General features: G+C 41.8%; 1 protein-coding gene across 1 annotated transcript; it reads right to left on the minus strand.

Annotated features, from left to right (window-relative positions):
• Positions 1 to 333: 333 nt before the first annotated feature.
• On the minus strand, positions 334 to 14,257 carry MAP1LC3B (microtubule associated protein 1 light chain 3 beta). Its single transcript, XM_055412989.2, has 4 exons — positions 14,099 to 14,257; positions 5,618 to 5,673; positions 2,896 to 3,002; positions 334 to 2,359 (listed from the first exon to the last, which is right to left on the minus strand). Exons 1-4 carry the CDS (start codon positions 14,136 to 14,138, stop codon positions 2,185 to 2,187), a joined length of 378 nt encoding a protein of 125 aa, XP_055268964.1. The 5' UTR covers positions 14,139 to 14,257; the 3' UTR covers positions 334 to 2,184.
• Positions 14,258 to 19,276: the final 5,019 nt, after the last annotated feature.

Below are 19,276 nucleotides of genomic sequence, written 5' to 3' on the forward strand. Positions count from 1 at the left end.
CTGGTCAGGGCTCCAAGCAGCATCAGGAGACACAGCTGGCCACTCCTGGGACCTGCTAGGTTGTAGCGCCTCAGATAGGGAAGGCCTCCCTCTTGTTTGGTCATGCCCAGGGCCTCCGAGGATAGAGATCACGTGCACACCTGCTGTTTACTGTATATAGCTCCCGACCTGGCCAAGTCGGGTACCACCATGTAATGCCTTCCAGACCACACCCCACACACAGTCAATACTTACTGTGCTGTACTTTAGTTCATTTAGAGCAGGTTTTCAAGTGCTAATTCCCACAAAACACCTACCCCCAACCCCCCCCCCCCAAAACACACACACACACACTTTGTGGCACGCTGTAATTTTAATGAGAAATGAGTTTTTTGAAGGCAGGACACTTTGACCAACGTGAGCAAGGTGGAGCAAGGTCTCTTGCTCATAAGGCAGAGATCTTCAGAGGTGGGTGTTCCCCCACCCACAGTGAGACCAGCCTCAACACTCCTCACTGGGAAGGGTATTATCCACTTGGCTTTGGATAGTACAGACTGCAAGTCTCAAATACTAAGCCAGGAACTTGAACTTTGATGATAGTTTTTAGTTGTGCCTTTATTCACCTTAGTTCATTAAAAATGTCTTAAAGATGCTATAAATAGAGTGATCACCCATTAATGTGGGATATGTTAAGTCAGCCCTCTCAGCATGGTATTTTTGTCTTTAAAAAGCAGAGTTTCTTATAGGAATCTTATTGATCACACAGTAGTTACAAGAATGTCAGATATAATGATGTATACAATCTAAACAAGACAGGCTAATTAAGAATGTACATAATGTAAAAATATACATATTAAAAGTTACATGTGGACAGATGCATGCAGCAGGAAGAGTAGATTGGGGCTGAGCGCCCGTATGCAGTAATATTGCTTTTCCTTCCTCAATTACAGTAAATAACTGCCACTAACAGATACAGGTTTTCCACACACATCTAGATACACAAGGGTGAATGGTGACCTGCTACGTGTACAGTCTCAAGTGGGTCTGTGATCCTTCTGTGGTAGCTCTCACAAAAAATGGTACATAGTGAACCCCATGCAGGTAGTAGGAAGCACTCGTTATTTATTCTAGTTGGACTTAAAAAATGTTTAACGTTTGACATAGCTGTGAAGAACGTTTCCTTTTGCTATTTTCAAAACTGACATGCACATGGAGTGGGAGTACTTTGATGACTGCCTGACCTACCAGTGATAACTGAAATACTCTTAAAATGTTTTAATAACATATTTTAGTCACACACAACATAAAACATGGGTCATCGACAGCTACAAGCCAAAAGGCAGAAGTTTATCTGAATTTTAATGCTTTTACTTTCAGTATCCTGCAGTTTTCTACCTCTGTCCCAAAGAATGAAACCCACGTAACTGCTTGTTTATTTACCAAAGCAGGCACCATTTTGAGCTCTTAAGAGAATATTCAAAACAAAAAATGTCATTCTCTTTCTCTAGGCCTTCTGAGAAACTTGACCAAAAATAAATTACTCAAGGTTCCTGTTGAGCAGTGGTGTTCTTCTGTGTTACTGTCTAGAGAACAAACCACATGAGAACTCCGGAACGAGAGTGCTAACTTGAAACACACTTATTAGCAAGTGGGGACCCTTGACAGTAGCACGGTTTCCTTATTTCCTATACACCCCCATTCACCCTGCTTTTTGCCAACTATTATGGCAAATGCATTGGGGGTGGGTGGCTATACTTGACAACATATACTTAAAGATCCTCTCAAGCAGATTCCTCCAGTTGACTGCAAACCATTCTAGAAGTTGGCAGCTTCTGTGAACCTAGAGAAGACAATGTCTCTCTGAATGCTCAAAACTGCAAGTTTCTTTTGGGGAAAAAAAACCATTAACTTGAAGGTCTATTTTATTGGCAACTTATAATGCAAAGTGTTTTATTTTTAAACATTAAATTTAAAAACAAGATAGCCTAGGTTAATAAAGTTTCCCAAAGCTGAGTGTGCTCATTTGGAGCTCAGTTTTTCTGCTTGAAGTACAAAAAAACAACTTCCTAAAATTCCTAGGCAGGAAACTACTATTTTGATGATCGGTGATTAGATGAACTGATCAACCTCAGTTGGTAACATCCCTTTTTTATTCCTTGGTAAGGGTTTAAAAAATACTGTAACAGACGCATTTTTCTTTTAGTCTTACACAAATAATTTCATTCCGAAAGTCTCCTGAGAGGCATATACCATATACAGGAATCCATCTTCATCCTTCTCGCTGTCATACACTTCACAGATCGGAGTGGACACACTCACCATGCTATGTCCGTTCACTAACAGGAAGAAGGCTTGATTAGCATTGAGCTGTAAGCGCCTTCTGTTGAAAGAAAACGTGAAGAAATATTGACACATCAATACACAGGGAGAATGTACAAAAGCAAATGAAATATGACTTAACTGATGATCTGAACTTCTTCTCACAAAGCACAAAATGTTTTCTATGACTGCATGATAAGTATTAACAATCCTTGATAGATCGCTCTTACTACATTCCTTAGGCCAGTTTTAAACTAGTGTGCTGGACTTTCCTGGTGGCTCAGTGGCTAAGAATCTGTTAATGCAGGGGACATAGGTTCAATCCCTGGTCCAGGAAGATTCCACATGCTTTGTAATAGCAACTAATTAAGCCCATGCACCAAACTACTGAGCCTGTGTGGTATCTACATAGATGTCAGGATAAAAGAATCACAAGGGACTTGAGATTCAGCAGGTAAGAAATCTAAAAATTTAGAAATGAAACAGCTTATAGTTTTATTAAGTTGCATAGATTTTTATCAGAACTAGATGGCAGATTTATCTGTAAGCCTGTTAAAGAATGAGAAGTTACCCAAAGTTTAAAAGATGATTAAATACCTTATTATCTTGATGAGCTCACTCATGTTGACATGATCAGGCACCAGGAACTTTGTTTTATCCAGGACAGGAAGCTGTTTCTCACCTTTGTATCGTTCTATTATTACCTAGAAAAGAAGCCACAAAAGTGGTTTTTAAAATAGCCATTAACAATGAAAAATAGTTAAAATACTTCCTTTGTTGTAACTGGCACATGCCAAAACAGGGTTTACAACAGCACACTTGTTCCTTATGAAATATGGTGCATGAGACAACACAGCTGCCTTCAGAGAAGGGCAAGGTAGCCACCAGGTGGGCAAAGTTTGCTATGACTTCTGTTATTTGGAACCATGAAAAGATACTACCTCGTCAGAAAACCCCAAGCCTTAAAAGAACAGAGATGCCGAGTACCAGCTTTAATGATCTCAATCTACACCAATTCCACTACCTGTGACATGACGAGGGTTTTAATAAAACTTAGATCTTAACTATGGTAATAGACTCAAATGCTAAGTAATATTTGAAAAGTAGAGACCATGATGAGCTGGTCTGGAGACAATTTTTTGGTTTTGTTTTTTTTTTGCAGACTTCTCAGAGATTCCGTCATTTTGATATCTTTGCTTTTTTTAAAAAAAATGAGTTTTAAAAGAATCTTGAACTATGCAGTGATCAAAAATAGTTCCACATTATGACTTAAATCCATTAGTTTCTTGCCATACTTCCTTCCTATAAAGGAAAAAAATTGTTTTTTAGCAGTAAGCCACATTATATAAGCTATGACTGCAGACTGGTGACTGCCCCTGAGCCTTAGTATTACCTATTTACTGAGTACCATGGACAGCCTTCCCCATGAAGAGCAATTCTTTAGCCTGCTGTTATAACAACGAGAAGTTGTAAGGCAGGAATGGGAAGTCTTTCAGTTCAGTTCAGTTCAGTCACTCAGTCGTGTCCAACTCTTTGCGAGTTGGACAAGAGCACAGCACGCCAGGCCTCCCTGTCTATCACCAACTCCCGGAGTTCATTCAAACTCATGTCCATCAAGTCAGTGATGCCATCCAGCCATCTCATTCTCTGTCATCCCCTTCTCCTCCTGCCCCCAATCCCTCCCAGCATCAGAGTCTTTTCCAGTGAGTCAACTCTTCACATGAGGTGGCCAAAGTATTGGAGTTTCAGCTTTAGCATCAGTCCTTCCAATGAACACCCAGGATTGATCTCCTTTAGAATGGACTGGTTGGATCTCCTTGCAGCCCAAGGGATTCTCAAGAGTCTTCTCCAACACCACAGTTCAAAAGCATCAATTCTTCGGTGATCAGCCTTCTTCACAGTCCAACTCTCACATCCATACATGACCACTGGAAGTCTTTAGAAGAGTTTAAATGCTTATATATATGTTGTTCCACTGTATGGGCCTACATGAGGTTCTGGAAGGCAAGTCAAGCTGTCGTCACCTTCCCTGGCAAGATCAATAGCTTTCTTTATCTATGAGGTATGTTCAAAACATGGTATCTGCAAGTATGAATGTGACTTCTGCAAAAAACCTGAAACTACTAGCAAAAAGATGACTGAAAATATATGGAAACATTCATATTTCAAAAGGAGGTTATGGAACAATACTGGTAGACTGGTTATTTTGATTCCAATGACTGACAAGTACCTGCTAGCAAATAGATATAGTAGGTACTCAAAAGTGAAGAAAAACCTTAAAATTAGGGAAATGACCCAGAAACCTCATGCCCAGGTCATATGCAGGCCTAAGCATGAAGACAGACTGAAATTTCCAACCAGTCTAAGAAACATAGCAAACATATGTTTAAGTAAAGAATCCTACAGTCCTGACCCTGCTGAGCAGACCCTTCCTACTGTCTCTTCTGCCTACTTCACAACCCTAATCCCAGATATTCCCATCTTCTCTTCCCTCACTTTGGTATGAAATGATCAATCAGAAAGCCAACTATGGAAGTTTCTGCAGAAGTTAGCAGTGGATGCAGTCTGTAAGAGGTGACAATCATATCTTCAGAATTATGCAAATTTTCCCAGCCACATGGGATGGGATTCTCTTCCCATTTTACAGACGAAGATACAGTAGCCCCTCTCAGAATTTTAGTAATTAGCCCAAGATCACTTAGTAACCCTGAACCTAGGTCACAATTCCGCCTCTGTCTGAAGCCAAAAGCTCCTTGACCATTTCTCTCTAGACCTAGTGTCACAACAGAAACCTATTTAAGGTCTACCACCAAAGGACCCAGGGCACAGCACATGTAGGCCCTTACACTATAGGAGCAGCATCTTTTCCCCCATCTCCTGCAAAGAAACCAAACATAAGAAGTTGTCTTTCTCTGGGTCCAAGTCAGGCAGCCTGGACTGTACAGTCACAGTTAAGTCTTGAGAGATACTGATTGTCCCACAGTTGTAGTCTCTGCTTCATCAGAAGAGGGTGGACACCACCCTTCTTTGATAAAGTATCAACAGATCTAGACTAGCCCCCTTATCCCTTCTCTACCAAGTAAAATTTACATGGCTTGTGAAGTGTGTAACATTAAGGCAGCAGACTCAGACTGGCGTGGAAACAGTGATCAGATTACACTGCAGATGAAGACGCCTCCATTCTAGGTCACTAAATGAACACACCAGTGGCATGGCTGTAGACTCCTGCAGAAGCCCATCAGGCAGCCACACGGAGAAGCACTACTGAAGCAGTGCTCTCTTCTGTGTACACTAAGAATAACTGAAACAGATGACCTACCGGGATTTTGGTAGGATGCTGCTCTCGGATAAGTCGGACATCTTCTACTCTTTGTTCTGCAAAGAGAGGAAGAAACACCAGCATTATTAAGGGCCAAAAATCCAACTTATTTTCTGCACTGGTAGACTTCCATATCTGACCCCACCTATCCTTAGCTGTGGCAGAGCAAAGCAGTAAAAACATCTTCCCTAGAACTGAGAGAAACCAAACACTAACACCTCATACCTCGCAAAGGTTAGTATGCAAGATTAACATACAGAGATTGGTTGCATTTCTCTACATTAACAATGAAATATCAGAAAGGTAATATAAAAAAATATATACATATATATATATATATATGTATATACTTTAAAGCTGCATCAAAAACAAAATGAAACTTGGGAATAAACCTGACCAAAGAGGTGAATCACTTATACTTTGAGAGCTATAAAACATTAATAAAATTAATGTTGATTCAAAGAAATGGAAATATATCCCATGCTCTTGAAGTGGAAGAATATTGTTAAAGTGGCCACATTACACAAAGCAATCTACAGATTTAATGTAATCCCTATCAAGTTACCCTCGTATAGAACTAGACCAAATAATCCTAAAATCTATATAGAACCATAGAAGACCCAGAATTGCCAAAGCAATCCTCAAGAAAAAGAACAAAGCAAGAGGAATAACCTTCCGGACTTCAGACAATACTACAAAGCTATGGTAATCAAAACTATGTCAGTCACACAAAAAAGACATATGGATCAGTGGAACAGAAGAGAGCACCCATAAATGAATCCACACACCTATAGTCGATTAATCTTTGACAAAGAAGGCAAGAACATACAATGGAAAAATGTCTCTTCAGCAAGTGGTAACGGAAAATTTGGTCAGCTACATGTAAATCAGTGAAGTTATAACACACTCTTCACAAAAATAAATGCAAAATGGTTTAAAGACTTAAATGTAAGAGAGGACACCATAAAACTCCTAGAAGACAGTATAGGTAAAACATTCCCTGACATAAACCTTCACAGTGTTTTCTTAGTCTCCCAAAGCAATAGAAATAAAAGCAAAAATAAACAAACAGGACCTAATCAAATTTACAAGCTTTTGCACAGCAAAAGAAACATTTAAAGAAACAAAAAGATAACCTACAGAGGGGGAGAAAAATATTTGCAAATGATGCAGCTGACAAGGGCCTAATTTCCAAAATATACAAACAGTTCATACAACTCAACAACAAAACAAACAATCCAATTGTTTGTTAAAAAATAAGCCGAAGACCTAAATAAACATTTCTACAAAGACATCCAACAGACACACAAAAAGGTGTTCAACATGACTAATAATTGACTATCATATATCAAAACTACAATGAGTTGTTTATCATCGACACCGATCAGAATGGCCATCATTAAAAAGCCTTCAAATAAATGCTGGAGAGGGTGTGGAGAAAAGGGAACCCCGCTACTGTAGGTGGGAATGTAAGCTGGTGCAGCCACTATGGAAAACAGTAAGGAATGCCTCAAAAAACAAAAAGCAGAACTACCATATGACCCTGCAATTCCACTCCTGAGCATATATAAAGAAAACTAATTTGAAAAGACACACGCACCCCAATGTTCATAGCAGCAGTTTTCATGACAGACCAGACATAAAAGCAACCTAAGTGTCTATCAACAGAGGAATGGATAAAGATGTGGTACATACATACAATGGAGTATTATTCAGCCAAAAAGAATGAAATAATGCCATCTACAGCTACATGGATAGACCTAGAGATTATCATACTAAGCAAAGTAAGAGAAAGACAAATATAAGATATCACTAATATATGGAACCTAAAATATGACACAAATGAACTTATCTATGAAACAGAAATAGACTCAAATACATATAGAATGGACTTGTGGTTGCCAAAGGGGAGGGAGGAGGGGGAGGGTTAGACTGGGAGTTTGGTATCAGCAGATGCAAACTATTATATACAGAATGCATAAACAAGGTCCTATTTTATAGTAAGGAAACTATATTCAATATCCTATAATAAATCATAATGAAAAATTAAAAAAAGATTCAATGAGCTCACTGGTACACCCCCCCTTGCAAATATCTGCACACAGTAAATGGTTAATAAATGCCCCCTGTTATTCAGTATGAAATAATGTCATTTGCAACAACATGGATGTATCCAGAGATTATCATATTGAGTAAGTCAGAGAAAAACAAGTATCATATGATATCACTTACATGTAGAATCTAAAAAGTGATACAAATGAACTTATTTATTAATACACATGGTTTGGAGAACTTCTGGGTGGCAGGAGAGTGCAATCACCAAACTCCAAGGAGACAGAAACTCCTGTGTTCAGCACTCTTCCTTACCCCATGCATCTCTTCCTTCAGCTGTTCCCTGGCATGTTATCATAGACTTCATATTAGGTTGGTGCAAAAGTAACTGAGGTTTTGCACTGTTGAACTTCACCATTTGATACTGGAATACATTCTGAAATAAATGTGGTTATGCTATACATCATTTTAATGTGCATTTCTCACTTTGTTTTTTTTGCTAATAACATTACTTGCTGTTTATTTTATATCTATTTTAGACTATAGAAATGATGTACAAAAAGCAAATCTGAGCAATTTTTTTGAGTTCAAAATGGGTCATAAAACACCAGAGACAACTTACAGCATCAACAACACATTTGGCCCAACTGCTAACAAATGTACAGTGCTATGGTGGTTCAAAGAAGTTTTGCAAAGGAGATGAAAGCCTTCAAGATGAGGACTGTAGTGGCCAGGCATCAGAGGTTGACAATGACCAATTGAGAGGCTCACTGAAATTGCAAGAGAAGTTGCCAAAGAACTCAACGTCGACCATTCTATGGTCCTTCAGCATTTGAAGCAAACTGTAAAGGTGAAAAGCTCAGTAAGTGGGTGCTTCATGTTGTTGTTTAGTCACCAAGTCATGTCTGACTCTTTCTGACCCCATGGACTTCAGCACACCAGGCTTTCCTGTCCTTCCCTTCTGCGGGAGTTTGCTCAAACTCATGTCCATTGAGTCGGTGATGCCATCCAACCATCTCATCCTGTCATCCCCTTCTCCTGCTGCCCAAAACCGTTCCCAGCATCAGGGTCTTTTCCAATGAGTCAGCTCTTCACATCGTGGCCAAAGTATTGAAGCTTCAGCATCAGTCCTTCCAGTGAATATATTCAGGTTTGATTTCCTTGCTGTCCAAGGGACTCTCAAGAGTCTTCTCCAGCACCAAGTTCAAAAGCATCAATTCTTCCGTGCTCAGCCTTTTTTATGGTCCAACTCTCACATCCACACATGACTACTGGAAAACCATAGCTTTGATTACATGGACCTTTGCCGGCAAAGTGATATCTGCTTTTTAATATGCTGTCTAGGTTGATCACAGCTTTTTCTTCCAAAGAGCAAGTGTCTTTTAATTTCACGGCTGCAGTGAGCATCCGCAGTGATTTTGGCGCCCAGGATAATAAAATCTGTCACTGTTTCCACTTTTTCCCCATCTATCTCCCATGAAGTGATGGAACTGGATGCTATGATCTTAGTTTTTTGAATGCTGAGTTAGCAGACTGAAAATCAAAAAAAATCATCATTCTAAAACGTTGTCTTTTCTTATTCTATGCAAAAACAAAGAAGCATTTCTTGACTGCATTGTGACATGTGACAAAAAGTGGATTTTATATGACAGCCAGCGACTGACTACCAGCTCAGTGGCTGGACCGAGAAGAAACTCCAAGTGTAAGTGTTAGTCGCTCAGTCGTGCCCAACTTTTTGCGACCCTGTGGACTGCAGCCCACCAGGCTCCTCTGTCCATGAGATTTTCCAGGCAAGGATACTGGAGTGGGTTGCCATTTCCTTCTTCAGGGGGAATAAGCTCCAAAGCACTTCCCAAAACCAAACTTGTACCCAAAAAAGGTCATAGTCACTTTGATGGCCTGCTGCCTGTCTGATCCTCTAGTGTTCTGAATCCCAGTGAAATCATTACATCTGAAAAGTATGCTCAGCGAATTGATGAAATGCACTGAAAACTGCAATGCCTGCTGCAGGTGTTGGTCAACAGAATGGGGCAGTTCTCTCTGACAACACCCGACCTCAAGTTGTACAACCCATGATTCAAAAGTGAACGAATTGAGCTACGAAGTTTTGCCTCATCCACCATATTCACCTGACCTCTCGCCAACCAACTACCACTTCTTCAAGCATCTTGACAACTTTTTGGAGGGAAAACATTTCCACAACCAGCAGGAGGCAGAAAATGCTTTCCAAGAGTTCCCCGAATCCTGAAGCACAGATTTTTATGCTACAGGAATAAACTTATTTCTCGTTGGCAAAAATATATTGATTGCAATGCTTCCTATTTTGATTAATAAGGATGTGTTTATGCCAAGCTATAATGATTTAAAATTCAGGGTCCAAACCTGCAATTACTTTTGTACCAACCTAACGATAATCTGATAATCTAGTAATTAAAGAACTGTGAGCCACTCTAGTAATTTAGTCAAACACAAAGTGGTCTTGGAAAACTGATTTATAACTAATCAGAGCACCTACAATTAGCCTTTGGGCTGGGGTTGGGAAGGGTGTCAGGCAGGACAAAGCCCTTTACTTATTGGATCTGAGGCTATCACCAGGTAGTGTCAGAACTGAGTTAAACAGGACAATGAGCTGAATTGCTTGATGTGTGGAAAAGTACTTATGTCTGGTGTGAGAAGTGAGTCGCAAAAAAAAAAAAAAGGTGAGCCAGTGTTCAGGACAGTACTGCCAAGTAGAAGAGATACAAAGGTGAAGTTTTTCCTTACATCATCCTTTGAACTACTCTCTATTTCTGGGGTGTCACCGATACTGCATCACTTCTCTCAGCTCTGTCCTTATATCTGTCCTATCCCAGGAAAGATGCTGAACCACCGACACTCCACTACCAGCCCTTTTCATAACAAAAATCTCCATCTTGTCAGAGCAGATTTCACAAGCAAAGGGAAATCATAATTTATTTAAATCACTGAAGCCAATAAATAATAAGTTTAACATACCCTGAAATGTTTCACATTTAAAAGCTTATCCAAATAAATTTAAAGCAAAAGGAATCACATGGCATCACCAACTCGATAGACATGAGTTTCAACAAGCTTCGAGAGTTGGTGATGGACAGGGAAGCCTGGTGTGCTGCAGTTCATGGGTTTGCAAAGAATCGGACATGACTGAACTGAACTAAAAAGGAATCACTCAGGCTTAAGGATGAGAGATTTTTTTATATAAGGAGAACAGGTTAAGTGGAGAAGGGAAAAGCAAAATGGGCTGTAAATGTGGGGCTTCAAACTATAGTGTCAAAAGCTTTATCTTGATTCATCCCCAAAATATGGTCCAAAAAGGAAGGCAAAAATGATCATTTTCATTAAAGGTCGAACAACTGAGGAAGACAAGTGACTTCCTTAAGATGACAAGAGTAGTACCAAAGTCCTAGAGGAAGATCTTTAGCGTCCTGGCCAGCTGCAATGAAAATCCAGTGGTAAGCCTGGAGTAATTAAATATATATATGGTATATGCTGAAGCCTCTTTGAGTAGAAGGCTAAAGAGGCTGTTTTCAGAGGCCAGCAGCATATTTAACAAAAGCATTACCAACACCACTGATCGACGGCATCATTCCTCTTAGCTCTGTCCTTATATCTGTCCTATCCCAGAAAAGATGCTGATCAGTCACTTTCTTAGTGCTGTTATAATCTGTTTATCATTTGCCTTCTCAACAGACTGCCCCTGGCTTCAGTCACTTCTGTATTCCCTCAGGGCTCAGGTTTGTACAAAGATGAAATGGAAGCATAATAAATATTTCCCTCAATATGCCTATAAATAAACAATGTAAAATTCCACCCATCAAGAAGTGACATAGCCTAAGCTCAGGGAGTGTTATCTACGTGTTGGCATAAACCTCACTCTTCAGTCTACCTGTTAGAGTAATTGGAGTTATTTATTCTAGACTACCACATCAACTTCTGAGACAACGCAGATCCATTTTGTTATCGATGGTGAAGCTTAAGATCTAGGTTTAACATTGAATCTCAGTAGATTATGTCTAGGAGACAGATCTGTTATTAAACTAGGGCAACCCTAGAAGAAAATGGAGTGAAATTATGACATTTGAGAAAACTTAATCCAAAAATATTTGCTCAAGTATAGCTTTAAAGTTCACAGAATTATTCAAAATATTTGTAAGGACACACCACTGCCTCTTGACTCAGTGCTAGTCCACTTCATGTACTGGCTACCTCCTGGAGGAAGGGAAGAATTCTTACCAGAAGGGTTGAAGGACAAGTCCAGACCTTGCCACTAGGTGGACCATGATCTCCACCTCTCAGGGCCCCACCCAGTTTCCTTGGCTACAAAAGGAAGTGGTTGTTTTGGGTGAGCTCTAAGATTCATCTCAACCCTCTCAACCCTGGTAGAATATATCATATCAGAGCTATATTCAATTTTTAATTAACCCAACTCACTCACTTGGGAAGAGTACTTATCGCTTAAGCTAACTGGGGCTGGTCTTAGGTTCCACAAAAAAGGTATCTCCAAAGAACTGATTTGCCTCATTTACTGTGCTACAAAAAAACTATCAGTGCTGATTATCATGATCAATAGCAAGGAAAGGCAGTAGCCATTAAATGATACATTCTTATGCAAATGACTATTAAGTCCTTTAATAAAAAAGAGAGGGTAATACTAATTCTTATAACAAGGAGAAAATTTACCTTTTTTATTGATGTTAGCTGAACCTACTGTAGTCATCATAGCACAAGATATGTAAAACAAGTCATCACACTGAATACCTTAAATTTACACAGTAATGAATGTCATTTCTCAATAAAAGTACAAAAAAAAAAAGAATCAAGAGTCAGGAGACAAGGGAGAAAAAAAAATGAGTGGTAGTAAATGAAGGTGAACAAAGAGGAAAGCCCACAAATATAGTATATGCAACATACACAAATGGAGAAAAACTAAGGCCTTCCTGCTGGTTTACCCTCAGGGCCACAGACACCAGGTGAATTCCTTCTAATTCATTATTTTATTGTCATTTATTTTCACTTTTATTCTCATTATTCCTCACTTTTCCTACTTTTACTACCAACTCTTCTTCAGGGATTTTTCTAGATAACTTAAGTACTCTAAGCAAAAAGAAAGTTAACTATAGTATCAGGTCATGAGAAAATGGGCATCTTTCCTATACAAACGTCCCCAGTTAACTTTTAATGCCAGTCATTAAGGACAGAAGCCAGGTACAATGGCAAATCTGCTTCAAATACTGCTCCCAGGGCTGCACAAAAATATTCACGAATATCTTAGTTCACAAAGGTCACTATAGACAAAATTTCTTAAAAAAGAAAAAAGACACCTCTAAGTCTTGCTAACCAGCCAACTGCTTCAAGAAACTGAAAGGATATGCTCTTCAGATCAACATGAATTTCATTTTTTGGTGTTTCTTGGGCACAGGAAATAATTATCGATAATGAGATCTACAAAACCACATCCAAGTTCAAATGAATGCCTGCGTCTTTTCCAGACTCCGGGAAACTAGACCAAAGTAGACAGCAGAGATACTGCTCAAGATCCTAAAGAAGATTACGACAGGAAAGAACGCTGGTCCCGCCCTACTCCACCTGGCCCGAGATAAACAAACAAGCCCTACATAGGGATATACAAGGAGGCCACGCTGTTATTGCAGCACTGTCTTGCTTTAAAAGGAACACCAATCACTTCCTTCCCATCGGTTTTGTGCAGGAGTAAGTATTGTGATGGTGTTACTTTCGGTTTCCACCAAACACCAGCATGCTAAGTACGTACTCTAGCCCGAACTGGGAGAGAACGGGTTTACCGCTGGTGTCAAAGAATGCTGTCGCTAGCCAGTGAGAAGAAGAGCCACCCACCCTCGCGCTTGTGCCACAAATAGGACCGAGACGTCGCAGCCACGCGGGGCTGCAGGGGAAGGGGCGGGTGTGAGGACCCCTCTCCGTGGAGGTCCCGACGTCTGAAGGGACCATGTGTGACCGAGACGTGCCACCACCTCTGAGAACCCGGCAGCACGCCGGGCCAGACTCCCCCACAGGACTGCACCACCGCGCCGCTCGCGCTCGTCTGGTCGGAGGGCCCGAACACCCCGGGGCTGGAGCGCTGACGGCCCCGAGCTGACAGCCCGCCGGCCGCCCGGGCCGAAAGGTGATTCAGCAGCTCCCAGCCAGCGCGCCCTCGGCCCCTCAGACCCCCAGGCCCGGCGGCCCTCGGCCCGTCAGGCTCCCTGCCTCGACTCCCTCGGCCGCCCGGGCCCGGCCTTCCCGCAGCCCGCGCCTCAGCTCGCCTCGGCCCCTCCGCCCCGTAGCCCTCCGCCCGCCCGCCCTCCCCGGAGCCCCTCAGCCCGGCCCGGTCCCGCTGCCTCGGCCCCTACGCCCCCGCCGGCCCTCAGACAGCGTCCGGCCCGTGACACCCACCGAAGGTTCGGCGCTGTTTGAAGGTTTTCTCGGACGGCATGGCGCTGCAGGCTGGGTGGGGGCGGCGAGCTGGAGGGTCCAGGCGGCGGCGGAGGCGGCGACAGCTCCGACGGTGGCGACAGCGACTTCTCTTGTGTCTCCTCAGCCCGCAGCCGCGTCAGGTGACCTGCGCGGCGTCCCGGGAGGCGGGGCCAGGGGCGGGCCGCCGCGGCCGCCATGGCGGGCGTGGCGGAAGCGGGCCGCGCGCAGCGGCCGGGGCGGGGTCGAGGCGCGTGAGTGGCGAGGAGCGCTCCGCGCGCATGCGCAACGGGCCAGGCCAGGGCTCGCGGGAGCGAGTGGGCGCGCGGCAGCGAGTGGGCGCGCGGCGACCGGCCATGGGCGGGGGAGCGCGAGCCCGGAAGCTGGCCTTCCCCCGCGGGCACGTGCCCGGCGGACGCGCGCGGTGCTGCTTCCCTGGCAGAGTTGCAGGGGCGCGGCCTCGCTCCTGTTCCCCGTGCCAGTTACGGTGGCCAGCAATGTTTCCACAGGAAAATAAAGGCCTCTTGTGCCCCTGCCTCCTGAGAGTTCACAGCTGGAAGCTGCTGGTTCTTTTCCGTCGGCGGCTTTTTGTGTCTTTGTTTCCGTTGGCTTTCCACGTCAAGGACATCTCAGTTTTCTTTTCTAAGGAAACTGTCAACTGGTAACTTCCATCATATTGTCACAACGGGGAAAAGAGCCAAAACTGCATTATTTCAGGTGATGGTCAGTCGAGTCTGGCTTTGGAGAAAGTCCGTGCCCTGGGCTTGGCATCCGGCCTTAGGTGACTTCTGGCGTGGAGGGGGCCCTGGGCATCACCTGCGCTGGCCGGGCGCCGGCCTGTCCGCACCTGGCAGAGTTCACTACCTTTCACTGATCTCCGCTTTTCTCTCAAATAGGGAGCCTTACCCGTATTCAGTCCTCACCGTCTTTCAGTGACTAACTAGTGGAACTACCTTGACTACCTAACCATTTTTCTCAGACTCATTTGTACTATATTTTAGAACTCTAGGTGTTTTCTGAGGAGCAGATGGAAGTGAACTGGTAGAATATAGATCTCTATGAAGCGTTTAGTGAGCAAGTCAGTTATTGCCCAGTTCAAACATCTAATAAACAGGTATGTGAATGAACAGCACTTGATTCTTTGACTGTTTCTGCTTTTTAATATCTTGGACTTTGAAAGTGTTCTCCCCTTTTTTGAGTTTAGAAAAAGCCTTATAATGTCTGTTTGATAAAGTAATTGGATTGTGCTAATGAACATTTATTATACAAACATACAGAACCTACTAAAACACAGCTGTCAAAAGCGTTCCAATGCATCTGGAATTTCTTCGTTTACAGAGAAGCCAAGTCTGTTGTATAATTACCCCCCACTGCCAGAACAATGATGTTAGTTGTGGCTCTGTACTGTGTTCACAAAAGAACACTGTATTGTGCACATGTCACTTTCCCAGGTTTCCCCCCCCCCCCCGTCACAGTTCTTTACCTTGAAAAATCTCTGATAAGGTACAGTTAATAAAGAGGACTTAGGGACTTCCTTGGTGGTCTAGTGGCTAAGACTCCATGCTCCCAATACAGGAGTCCTGGGTTCTATTCCTGGCTGGGGAACAAGATCCCACATGCAGCAACTAAGGGTTCAAATGCTGCAAGATCATAACTCAAAGATCCTGCCCGTTACAACTAAGACCTGGCATAGCCAAATAAAATTAGCAAATGAATTTTTAAAAAACAAGACTATATAGAATCCAATTAAAAAATAAAGAGGACTTAACATTCTCTCTGGTTTCCAAAGGAAGGTTTTAAGCTCCATGGGCATTCTTAGTATTTCTGTATTTATTCTGCAAAGATTGGGATGGGGGAATCCAGTAAGAGTACCCATCTTCTGCCAAACTCAAAATGATCAGTTTCGAAGTCTCCATGAGAGTGTGGATGGTGTATTGCTTTCTTTTCTGGGTTTTTATGATATTGAGTATTGACTGGTGAGTGCTTTTTTGGCTTAATTGCTACCTTGTAAGAAATGGACTTTTTGTTCCCTTGCCGGACAACTGCTCCCAATCCAAGAAGAGTGAAAAAATCGATATCAGGCATATGGAACTGGGGGGAGGGTAAGAAGGGTTTCATATTTTCTAGTCCCTTAGGCATCCATAAAGCTTTACCAAATTACCTCAAGCCTTGGGTTCACTGCCCCAGGGATTACCACAAGGGCTTTACAGTGATAGGACAAGATTACTCTATGATTTTTCAAGTACTGAAGTCCATATTAACAGTGATTGGTATGGTCTTATCTTAAATTCCTACTTGAATTTAAAACCACACAACCCCATAGGTATCTCAGAAAATAATTTAAAGCAGTTGGTGTGTAAAGTTATCTCATGAGCCTGAAAAAAAAGCATATTGAAATAAAGAAATTATATTTAAAGTTGACTAATTTGTTATATGCAAACAAATATCAACTAAAAAGTACTGTAACTTCACATAAATTTTGAAAACAAATGTGCTTGGATGTGAAAAATTTCATGTGCCCTCAGATTGCAGTTCAATAGACATTCAGTGTAGTAAATGATATTCTGAGTAGTCAGTTAATATCACTCATGAATTCTTTTAAAATAGTTAATATAAGCATAGCAAGATTTATTTTTAAACAAATAGCAAATATGATTCATCTTTTAAATAATATACATCATGTACAGAAGAACAAATCTATCATGTGAATTCATTCAGTGCTTTCTCCAGAAATCTCATGGTACTTTTAAACTATCACATAATCATTCTAGAAAGCCACGTAGGGTCAGTTTTAAATAGCTCTCACCGTTTTCCTTTTTTCCTAACATGAAATGGCCATAATTGTGGGGATATAAGGTAACTGCTAGACTATGATGTCCCAGCATTAGTGAAGTAATGCTGTAAATCATGCTCCAACTCTATTTCTGCGAATATGTAAATAAGGCATGAAATGTTAACCTGCTCAGTACAGAACACGTTAGGGTTATTTTGCCACACTCAGTATGGAGGGCAAGTCACACTGAGCTTTAACTTCAGCTCTTCAGGCCTGCCCGGCCTGTCCCGCCTCTTCTCTTTTTGATTGGGAGAGATATCCCACCCTCCTTGTTGTCTGGACTACTATTGGCTGTTGGTCCAATCAGTCTTGTGTCATCCCTGCTCTTTAGCACAAGTAAACAAACAAGTATTGCTCAAGAGCAGTGTACTGGCTATTCTCAGAAAGGATTCAGCCAGGAGGGTGTCGCAGATGACGCTCCATAGCTTGCAGTCTTTCGGAATGTCTTCACCGGGTCCAGGAGGGACTGTCCAGAGCGACAGAGGCATGGCGCGGGAGAACTTCCTCTCCCATGACGCCCTGGCTTTCCTGTACAACTCCAGAAATCAGCACCCCGGTGACTGCAGGAAAGCGATCTCAAATCACTCCTACAACCTAATACTCTCTTAAGTGAGTGTGTAACAGTTCATGGAACCAGCTGGCCTTTCACAGGCCTTTTTCTTTGTTATAGTTGTTTATTACTTTAATTGTAAACAAATTCTGAAGGACTGCTCTTTTTCCAGCTTTTACCCACAAATGCTGCTGAGACTCTTATTTTACACACCAAATCTCTTGTTTAGCCTTTGAATATTTTCTCTTCTCTCCATTCACCTCAATTATTTCTTCTGAGCAGATGCCACTTTCATATCTGGATTCTGAGAACCAGCATGGGGAAGTTAACAAGGCTTTCTTAAGTCCAAGAACTACTATTTTCCATGACTTTTAAAAGGCAGTCAGTTGAAAAATGCCTTGCCCTGTACACTCCTAATTTCCTTAGATAACAGTTCTCACTAACAAAGAGTTCCCTCTTGTAGTCCCAAGAGGGAATGTATTGGGAGCATGTAGTCATTTGGTAAAACAAATGATCTCTTGGTACAACTGCTGTGGAAAATGGTATGGAAGTTTCTCAAAAGATTAAAAACAGAACTACCATCAGTTCAGTTGCTCAGTCGTGTCTGACTCTTTGTCATTCCACGGAATGCAGCATGCCAGGCTTCCCTGCTCATCACCAACTCCTAAAGCCTGCTCAAACTCATATCCATTAAGTTGGTAATGCCATCCAATCATCTCATCCTGTCATCCCCTTCTCTTCCTGCCTTAAGTCTTTCCTAGCATCAGGGTCTTTTCCAATGAGTCAGTTCTTCACATCAGGTGGCCAAAGTATTGGAGCTTCAGCTTTAGCATCAGTCCTTCCAATGAATATTCAGAACTACCATATGACCCAGAAATTCCACTCCTGGATATATATCTGAAAAAACCCCACTAATTAAAAAAGATAGCAATACACATACCCCTATGCTCATATCAGCATTGTTTACCATGGCTGAGATATAAGAGCAACTTAAGTGTCAACAACATTCATCAACAGATGAATCAGTAAAAATGTGATGTACATACGCACATACAATCAGCCATAAAAATGAACAAAAGTTTTGCCATTTGCAGCAACATGGATGGACTTGGAGGACATTATGCTTAGTGAAATAAGCCAGAGAGAGAAAGACACATACTGTATGATATCACTAATATGTGGAATCCAAAAAAAATACAACAAACTCTAGTGAATATAACAAAAAAGCAGCAGACTTTACAAACACGGAGAACAAACACTAGTGGTTACCAGTGGAGAAAGTGAGGGAGGGGCACAAAAGGGGGGGAGTGGGAGGCACAAACTTCTATGTGGAATCTAAAAAATACAACAAGAGAGGCAGCTACTCACCTGAGTCTGCCTGCTCTCCCAGTGTGATCATACTTTCACTTAATAAATCCTCACTTTGCTTTCTTGGAAAAAAAATAAAACTACAACAAACTAGTGAATAAAACAAAAAGAAGACTCACAGATACAGAGAACAAACTAGTGGTTACCATGGGAGCTGGCAACACAGGAGTGGGAGACAGGCACAAACTTTTGGGTGTGAGATAGGCCCAAAGGTGTACTGTACAACACAGGGAATATAGCCGGTATTTTGTAATAACTGCAAGAAAAAGTAACCTTTAAAACCGTATACAATTTTTTTAAATTTCCATTAAAAAAGATCTTTTCTATCTAATCTTCCCTCATTTTAGCATGAATGTATCCTCTTTGGCGGTTTTTGTAAAGGATCCAGTTCTACCTAACGGGCTGTAAA

This window comes from Moschus berezovskii, chromosome 22 (assembly GCF_049115385.1).
Source record: "Moschus berezovskii isolate FMDL1 chromosome 22, NW_MosBer_1.0, whole genome shotgun sequence".
Taxonomy (NCBI): domain Eukaryota; kingdom Metazoa; phylum Chordata; class Mammalia; order Artiodactyla; family Moschidae; genus Moschus; species Moschus berezovskii.

What these genes read in the sequence shown, in the direction of transcription:
- MAP1LC3B (XM_055412989.2), bottom strand. Translation starts at nt 14,138, where the DNA reads ATGCCGTCCGAGAAAACCTTCAAACAGCGCCGAACCTTCG. An exon ending in CAAACAGCGCCGAACCTTCG is followed by an intron (nt 5,674 to 14,098) that starts GTGGGTGTCACG and finishes CTCTCTTTGCAG; the next exon opens with AACAAAGAGTAGAAGATGTC. An exon ending in AGCATCCTACCAAAATCCCG is followed by an intron (nt 3,003 to 5,617) that starts GTAGGTCATCTG and finishes CTTCTTTTCTAG; the next exon opens with GTAATAATAGAACGATACAA.